Below are 9,188 nucleotides of genomic sequence, written 5' to 3'. Positions count from 1 at the left end.
TCAAGTACCGCCGTAAATATCGGGAATACGACATAGGGCGTGGTGCGTTCAAGCGATGTCAACAGAGCTGGGGAAAAAAAAAAAAACACATAAAAAATACACACGTTTTATCAAAGGAAAACTTCAAACATACCTCCAAGGTTTTTTTTTTAGTTTTTTTTTTTTTTAGCCCTTTGTAGTCACGCCAGATACACACCCTAAATTCACTCATTTAGTTGTGTTACGCATCGTAGCAAGTAAATGTTCAGATAAATTAGTTGGCTGAAGGACTGTATTAACATTAATATTGGATTCATATTTGGGTTGTGCGTCATATAAACAAGATACTCTGTTAAGCAGTCATTTCGTTAGCCTCCTTCTAAACAAGGTTTCCAGTCTTCTGGACAGACATGGATTTAAGATGCAACTTGACTGGTTTGTGGAGAATTAAGATATACACTTTCTTCCCAAATGTAATTGTGTGATTTTCACCCATATTTTGCTTAAGAATATCCCTCTTTGAGATCAATATAGAGGAACTCCACTTCCCTTGGTTCCGCTTTCCAATGTCCATGTAAAAATACTGCAATAAAAAAAAAAGGAATACATAAGTACCATAGAAATTCAGAAAATGTATTTGTAAGTGTTTAAAACACATCAGAAAACAGTTATATATTTGCATGTGACAAAGATTAGTTAACCAGCAATAATCACACCTGACATTGTTGTTAGCTCACTGCAGCCATCTAGAGGTTTGGAGATAAAGCTACAGTAATAAAAAAGTGAAAATCAATAAATAATAGGTTCAAGCCTTCAGTCATTTCCATCACCTATTAAGTAACACATTAATTTTTCAGGCAGAAAACCGTATTTAATTCAGCTTCACATTAATTTGTCTCGAAAAACAATCAAAATTTAACCAGTAGATAATTATAAAATCTGGGAAATTAGGCTTTTTGCTTCAATTTACACGTACTGTATAACTTACATATGTATAGATTCATGATGTAATTTTAAGAATCATTGTGTAAGTAATTTAACTTTTTTGGGGGGAAAAAACCATTAAGCATGACTGAAAACTTCTTTAATGCGTTTGTGATTATTTTATGACCCTCTAATAATTATAATCCATATGTTAAGTAACTGAAAATAGATATATACATTACATTTCTGTATTATAATGGGCTCATAAAGAAGCAAAAACAAGTTTTCTCTCTTCCAGTTCACCTTATTGTTGGATAAGACTTGATACTTGCAGTAGATGACTCAAAGAGAAGATACTACAAGAAAATAAACACAATGCACAACAATTGTTTATTCAACTAAATTACATTAAGTGAAAAAAGTGACTTGAAAATTCAAGAAATTCATCTGATATTTTAAGGAATGCTTCAATGGAAAACAATAAAAACACGAGTCAAGAAGTGCCTCTTTTGGTCATTCACCAAAAACACATCTCATTTTGATTTCCTCTGAGACTGAAGAAGTGCTGGAACAAAATTTCAAGACAGAAGAAACACTTTATAGATGACTATAATCAAACAAAACAATAGCCATCTGAGCCGTTGATAAAGATGGTAACCTACAGCAATACATGTAATGTCACATTTTTTTTCTCCATCTTTTTGTAAGTGTTTACATTTCTGACAGTCGCATTTGATTGACAAAAAAATCTTTATATTAAAGTCAACAATCTCATTCCGACTTCATCAAGTCATCGTCAATGTCGATAATTTTAATTGACTTTATCTATACATTATTTTGTGTGTTTGCAAATTAACAAAAAAAACAAAAGTACATGTTTATGTATATTTTATCTTAAATTAAACATTTAAAAATGTATTTATCTTTCGTAACATTGTGGCCATAAACATCTCAGGCTTTTGAGAAAAACAGTCATTTCACTGGAAAATACCTCGAGATAACTTCATTAATGCCATATTTTCCTTTCACTCAACACAACTCTCACTTCATTAGAAAGGTAAATAGTTTACACATAATACTGTCCACTGCGGCTGGAATAAGTAAAGCAAACTTCTTGAAACTTGTAGCTTTTACAAAAAGTTACAAACATAAATAAAGAAATGAAGATTATTGATCAATAATTTATTAAAACAAAAAAACATCTCTTAGGAGGCCATCCCAGGCTTTAAAAGAGTCCTTCACTGATTGTTCACCAACATGCTGTTAATTTTCAAGTCCACTGGGTGGCTCTGTTTCCCTTCATACAAAACCTGTAGGGAGGTTCAGTTTTTACTGGCCATCCAGAGGAGACAAGAGTTCAGGTTTTATTCACAGAAGGCACAAAGTGAGGCTCCATGTTTTCTTCTGAAAGGGCTTAAAAAGACCTTAAATTACAGGTCCATGAAACAGGAGATCTGCTTAAAACTGTCCAACAAAACTCCACGTCAGTCGTGTAGATCCACGCCTCGAGCAGTTCCTCATTCTTAATTCATCTTTTGTCATTAAAAAGTAAAAAGTCTTCACATTTTGCATTAAAAGTAACAGTTGGACATTTTAGAAAAATCCCCCATTTGCTTTCTAGCAGAGAGTTAGACGAGAATTTTGACACAACTCCCATATCTTGCCTGCACTTGAACTACCGCGCCTTTAAAATGCAGATTGTTTATTTTATATTTGAACTCTATTTGTGTTTAATTTTATGCATTTGATCTGTTCTCATGAATATCATTTCTTTTCTATATTTTAAAATGTTCCTTTATATCTGTTTTGATGTGAAACACCATGTAATTCTGTTGCTGTAAAACACTTTGAGCTGCATTTCTTGCATGAAAGGTGCTATACAAATAAAGTTTATTATTATTATTGTCATTATTATATCTGCATGCTACGTACAATGCTACAGTTCAGAGACAGTTACCTTGGCTGAGCATAGAGCCTGGAAACAGCCAGCTGGCTTTTTACAAAGGTGAAGAAAAAAAAAATTCACCTAGTAGCACTTCTAGAGCTTACCGATCAACATGTTTTATCTTTTTTGCTTATTCCGAGCCCCAAAAATGAAATAAAATCACTAGAACCAGCAGGTGGTCAGCTTAGCATAAAGACTGGAAGCGGTGGGAAACAACTAGCCTGACTCTAGTTTCCAAAAGACCCAGGCTAGCAGTTTCCCCTTGTTTCCAGTCTTTGTGCTAAGCTAAGCTAAACATTATTCTGTCTGTAGCGTCATATTTTCTGTGCAGATTGCAAGAGTGTCTCCGTCTTTGCATCTAAATCTCTGTAAGACAGTGAATGAGTGTGTTTCCCAACAGTTCGCGTGGTTCGCCTGCTCTGTTTCACCTGCTGTGCAGTCACTGCGGTCGTTACGACCCGACCGGCTGCCAGCCTTCATGTCTTCTTGGGGTTCGGGTTTGGCTGTTGTTTCTGCTTGCGGAGGTGAACTTCGATCTCGTGCCTGAAGAAGAGCATCCCCAGCTGGCCGTGCGAGGCCTCGTTCATGGCCTTGGACTGCATGCACATGCGGTACTGGTCGGGCGGGAGCTCATCGGCGCAGTGCTTCTCGTGCCACAGGTGGAACAAACCTCGGGACGGCGCTCGAACCACCAGCAGATTGCTGTGGAGGTACTTCCTGTAGAGGTGGACGTCTTCACCGCCCCACCCTTTGATGTCGATGTCAAAACCTCCTGAGAGAACAGAACAGACATGTGACGTGGACTTCTTATGAGAGGATATCATCGTCTCCTTTATATAGAAACAGTTTCTGCGCAGTTTATATTTTCAGTGGTGTGTTCACTTCCTCTTAGAGGATGCCGATTATGACTCCTGATTAGTGTTTGCAGAATGTGATCGTTATCGTTGCCTGGTTTGTTGTTTCTTGAGGGGGCGGTGAAGACATTTTGGACTGATGGAAAGCAGTTTTTTTGACCACACGTGTTTAAACCTGCATCTTCAGATGTCTGAACCACTCGCGCCTGCTTTTGCTCGCACTTTGCGTCTCCCCCCGCAGTTTTTATTTTGATTACGCCGTCTGTCTCTTTTCTTTTTTTACCTCGAGCTGCAGGGCTAAACAGAGATAAGACAGAAATATGAGCAGAACTGATGAATTCTTCAGTTTGTTTTTTTGCATGTGCACTCACGGCCTGAAAATACTTCAGGTGTAGTGAAGACCACAAACCTGCACGACTAAATTATGCTTTAAAAGGAATAGTTTGGCATTTTTGGGACGCGTGATTCCCTTTCTCATCGAGAGTTCGGTGAGAAGAGATTAGACACTCATCTTGTAACAAGTAGAAAGAGTAGAAACAGGGGAAACAGCTGAGCCTGGTGGTACCAGACCTAAATTCACTGCATGAAAAGACGGCTCCATTGAGGATTGTTTCCAGTCGATGCTTCCTCATGAGCGTAGAGCTCGGGTTCATTTTGAAACTAATGGAGCAGCTTTTAACCAACTGGCGTTGTCCACCGTATCATGTGTGCCAAAATGCGCCAAGCTGTAAACAACAAACACCGTTTCCTCAATGGAAGCAGAGTTCAACGCGACGTCAGGAAATGACTTGGTAAAGTTTCACCTCCTTGGCTTTTGTCACTTCACCGTAAACGTGTCATTTCGGCATTTTTGCTGGAATTGCCTTTTCAGAGGTGCTGGTAGGTGGATTTTTTTTTCCAACAAGGCTAAGCTAGCCGTTTCCCCTTGTTTCCAGTCTTTATGCTAAGCTAAGTAAAGCCAAGATCAGATGCAGCTGGTTGTAACCAAGCGAGAACCAGCAGTGACGTCACCCGTTGGTTTGTGAACGGTCGTAATGAAACCTCAGGTTCGGATACTGGGCGTCTCCGTCTTGCTAGTTCGGAACCGTTTGGAGCAGGAAGTGACCATATTTGGAGGAGTCGGGGGAGGCGCGAGCGGCGGGTCTGACCCGATCTGATTGGAAACCTGATGACACTACGTCCCGCCCACCGATAGTGGAAACCTGACTGCACCACAGGCCTGTCAATCAAACAGACACGCCCCCTCCAAAAAAACAAACACGTCTTTTTGAGGCCTATGGTCCTAATTAACGACGGATTATTTTCAGAAGAACCGACAGAAAACGAACAAAAAGGAGTGACTTTAGCTAACAACACCAAAATGACAAGTGGCAAAAATTCAATGGCTTTGTATTTCATGAGACAAGTTGAACGGGAGTCTATGGAGCCGGAGGCCGTTTGGAGGTCACCTCTAGTGGGACTCAGTGGTTATTTTATACTCAGAAGCCAAGTTTACTTTTATATACAGTCAAGGGTTGTAGTTTAACAGTTAACTTTCGGCCACTAGTCTTGTGGTCAACTTGGAAACATAAATAACTACACTCACTGGTATAAAACTCGCCGCAAGAAAGAGAGTAAGCGAAGGTATTTCCCAAGAATGTCAAACTATTAGTTTAAAACAGACTTTCAAACATCACACTTTGGCACAGTTAAGTGGAAATATTTGTGTGTGTGTGTGTGTGTGTGTGTGTGTGTGTGTGTGTGTGTGTGTGTGTGTGTGTGTGTGTGTGTGTGTGTGTGTGTGTGTGTGTGTGTGTGTGTGTGTTTGGGCCCTAAACATAAAAACACTCTGAATTCCACTGTAGCCTCTAATTGATTTGACTTCGGAGGGAAACTAAATTGATGTAAATCTGTCTTGCGAGCCAATATTGCTCGCCCAGTACGCAGACGGAGAGGACAGGGGGCGATGAGATATGCTAATATACGCCGCTGCTGCTCAGAGCTGTTTCATGGAGGGTAATATAATGAAATTTCCCTGTTAAGAAAGGTAATGTAATACCGAGCCATTTGTGCTCTGATGTTTTTCATGTCCATTAAGCTGTGGCGACATTAGCATCGCAGTGTGCATATTTTTTTTTTTAGCTTTTCCTGAAGCCCATTTTTTCCCCGTGTTATGTAACTCTGCACTGATAATCAACCCCCAATTCTTTATGAATTCCTGCTTTGCTGAGATGCTGTGATGGATACGACTGCAGTGCATGTGAATGTTGCTCTTCTGTCAGATTTACCTATGTTGATGAAGTCGGACCTGTATTGGCAGGTCATGCCGAAACCGAAATCCCTCCAGAATCCTGTGTCTTTCTTGATCACCTGCGAGGAAAATAACAGAGTTTTAGAGAGCTCATGAAAAGAAATATATCTTTTCAACACACACTGGTGGATTTGCACGCTGAGCAGCTGGAGAGGGGGACATATTTCCAAACCTCTCAGCAATAGTAGCCCCACACTGAGTGGGAAATTTTCCACAAGTGGCTTGCGCAGAGTTTGTAAAAGGGAAAGGGAGTAGACAGATATGATTGGTCTTTGTTACCAGCTGTTGCTCCACAGGTGGGATGTGCTCAGGACCTCCATAGATCAGAGACGGGTTGTATTGGCTGAATAACACCGGGTAGAAAACCTTTTTACCTGAGATACAGAGACAGACAATTCAGCCATGATTTGATGGGAATGTGTTGCAACTCCATTTACCATTTACAAGGTTTTACTTGATCACTTCTCATTAGATTTTAGATGTCTACAAATACAGTTTGACTGGTCATAATAAGAATACGACCACTGAGGCTTGAAAGGCTTGTTGTATTGTGTGTGCGGCGTCTCACCAGCCTGTGTGTTGAGTCGGCAGGTGTTGAGGAAGTCGGCGGTGAAGTAGATGTCCACATCGCAGAAGAAAAGCAGCACGTTGCCTCCTTTCCAAGCTCGGGCCCCGACGTCGAGGCCCCGCCCCCGAGAAAACTCCTCGTCCAGCTGCAGCAGTGTGTAGTTCTTAAAATTTGCCTCCCTGTAGATACACAGAGACAAAGAGAGCGGTCAGACCGAGAAAAAGGAGTCAATTATCTTACAAAGCGGACAAAGAACAAAAAAAAACAAAAAGGAGATTACATTTTGGATGAATTTGAAACAAAAGATCTTATTCAAGCTCTTCTTGGTGAAACTGTTCTTGTAGCAGACGTGGAAAGGAAACAGATTTTCTCTTCATTTTTACATACAATGAAAGATTTTTCTCATTTCTTTTGCTGATTCTGAATATTTCTCACTTTACATAAGTATTATTAGAAACTAGTTATTCAAGTACTTGACCTCTACATAGCTCCCTTTTACTGTATGTATATATTGTATTAACAACTGTGTTTATGCTGATATATTAGATATAAATTAAAAGTGAACTGCTGTTCTTCTGTGTCATTGGTTGATTAATTTCCCTACTGCACATTAATTTCCCTCATTATACTTTGGGCGACCTATCACTGAACTATAACTGTATTTCTGATCTATTATTTCTGTTTAGTTTTAATGTTTCTCTCATTTTGCAAAACATTTCCACTTGCTAGAAATCAGTTTGTGGTGATTTATTGTAACAACTACTTGGTTTGAGACTCTAAATGAAATATAATTGTAAAATGAAAAAATGAGGCCCTGAAGGTGACTCCTGCATTTTCACCAAATCCAGAAGCTGTGTCTTATAAAAGGAATCCTGTGCCAAAACCCATCTTAAATACCTTTATTATTTATAATCCTGTTTCTGTCTTTTGTGCTTTTAGAATTTTTTTCAACCCAAAAATTAAAATATAATGACCTCACAAATAATCTTCCAGACTCAGGCTCTTCTCACTCTGATTTTGGTCAAGCTTTAACTGGAACCGAAAAAATTGCCTTCTCCATCAGTGGCCTGCCGTTTTCCAAGACTGTTGTGTGAGTAAAAAGAAACAGCTGGATCCAGATGTACACAGCTGTGGGTTTTTCCTCACCCATAACAATTCGTACTGTTAGTGACTAATCCTTTTCTCATGCATGCGCATACAGAGACTCAGACTCAAACACAAGCTTACGCACACATTTCCACCGATTTCAGTCAGAGGATACTGAGAAAAAAACTGGTTCGAATGTGTCATTCTGGAGTCAAACAAACGGGATGGAACATCCTCCATTTATGTGATGTTGGCCAACACAACACATGGAAAACAGTAGGCAGAGGGCAGGTAGACAGAGGCAGACACACACAGCTTTGTTGGAGAAAACCAGGATGACCTGGCGAAACATTTGGCCTGAGGCGGCTTGAATCATGCTCTCCGCATTTCCATCTGTCTGCTCTGTGTGTGTGTTTGTGGCGTTAAATAGTGTGTATCAGTATATTTGTTCACGTTTGCTACTGAGTAAAAGCCTTTGTCTCGCTCCCGTCCTTTCAGCCTCTCACCATAAATAAGACATGATGAAACCTTTTGATCCTAAAATGCCAGAGAAACACAAATGTGACACCAGTTACGAGCTTCATATTCGTCTGCCTGAACAACAACTCCACTGGGCCACAAAAACAATGTCTTCATGTCCCAAATATGACTTCAAAACTAAGTGAAACTCTCAGATGTTTAAAATTATAAGATGTCCTCATGTACCTGTCCATTTGTGCTCATGTGCTGTCTGTCTGTCTGTCAGTCAGTCGGTGCATCATCGCACGGCCTCGACGTCTGTCAACGACTGATGAGTGCAAACACAGTCGATCTGTTTCAGTGTCTGCACAGAGTCCCGGGAGAAGTGGACCCACCCGCTGGCACTGAACCGTCCACAGATGGCAAAGACGGAGAACAATAGCTGTGTTTGTCTCAAACAATGTTAATGCAACAGCAGCTACTCTCACATGGTGATTCAGGCTCAACTTTAATGGGGCAGGAAGTTCATTTGTCAGCGACGAAGAGAAAAGCATAAACATTTGAGGCCACTTCCACACTAATATGATTTTATTTTATTACAGCGGTTGAAAACAAAATTCATTTTTATCCTGATTCATGAATTCATTTCCAGATTGTATGTGGTTTTGTTGAGACGAAAACGTTATGTCCTTTTTCCATTTGAACTATTTCTGTTTTAAGGGAAAAGTTTCACATTTTGGAGGATATTCATATTCACTTTTTAGAAAGCTCTACCACTCTTATACCTGCAAGCAGTTTCCAGTCTTTGTGCTAAGTTAAACTGAGTGAGTGTGTCAGTCTTCTCATGTAACTCTCAGTGAGAACGTAAATAAGCGTACCTTACCTAAAATGTCAAACTATTTCTGTAAAACAGATTCCTGGCCGTGTTGGGAGTCCTGTTTTACAGCAGTTATTTGCATACTCGTGGTGTGTTTTGGGGCCCTAAACAATAACACACTTTGGAGGGAAACTCAATTGATGTAAATCTGTCTGAAGAGCCAATATTTATAACTGATATGCAGAAGGAGAGGACATGGGCGATAA

At 39.8% G+C, this 9,188-nt stretch overlaps 1 protein-coding gene across 1 annotated transcript in view; it reads right to left on the bottom strand.

Moving 5' to 3' along the window:
• Positions 1–1,270: 1,270 nt before the first annotated feature.
• The window catches only part of csgalnact1a (chondroitin sulfate N-acetylgalactosaminyltransferase 1a), a 29,593-nt gene continuing 21,675 nt past the window's right edge, over positions 1,271–9,188 (bottom strand). Inside the window, exons 5-8 of the mRNA XM_069722967.1 lie at positions 6,561–6,739; positions 6,272–6,366; positions 5,970–6,051; positions 1,271–3,620 (exon numbers count right to left, since the gene is read on the bottom strand). Coding sequence (XP_069579068.1) covers positions 3,325–3,620; positions 5,970–6,051; positions 6,272–6,366; positions 6,561–6,739 — 652 coding nt within the window. The 3' untranslated portion in view covers positions 1,271–3,324. The remainder of the gene's footprint in view (positions 3,621–5,969; positions 6,052–6,271; positions 6,367–6,560; positions 6,740–9,188) is intronic.

The sequence above is a fragment of the Brachyistius frenatus genome, unplaced genomic scaffold (assembly GCF_029030835.1).
Source record: "Brachyistius frenatus isolate BFR_SWC_R1_liver_20210118 unplaced genomic scaffold, ASM2903083v1 Contig_310, whole genome shotgun sequence".
Lineage (NCBI taxonomy): Eukaryota > Metazoa > Chordata > Actinopteri > Embiotocidae > Brachyistius > Brachyistius frenatus.
This window is presented reverse-complemented; position numbering and strand designations above follow the sequence as displayed.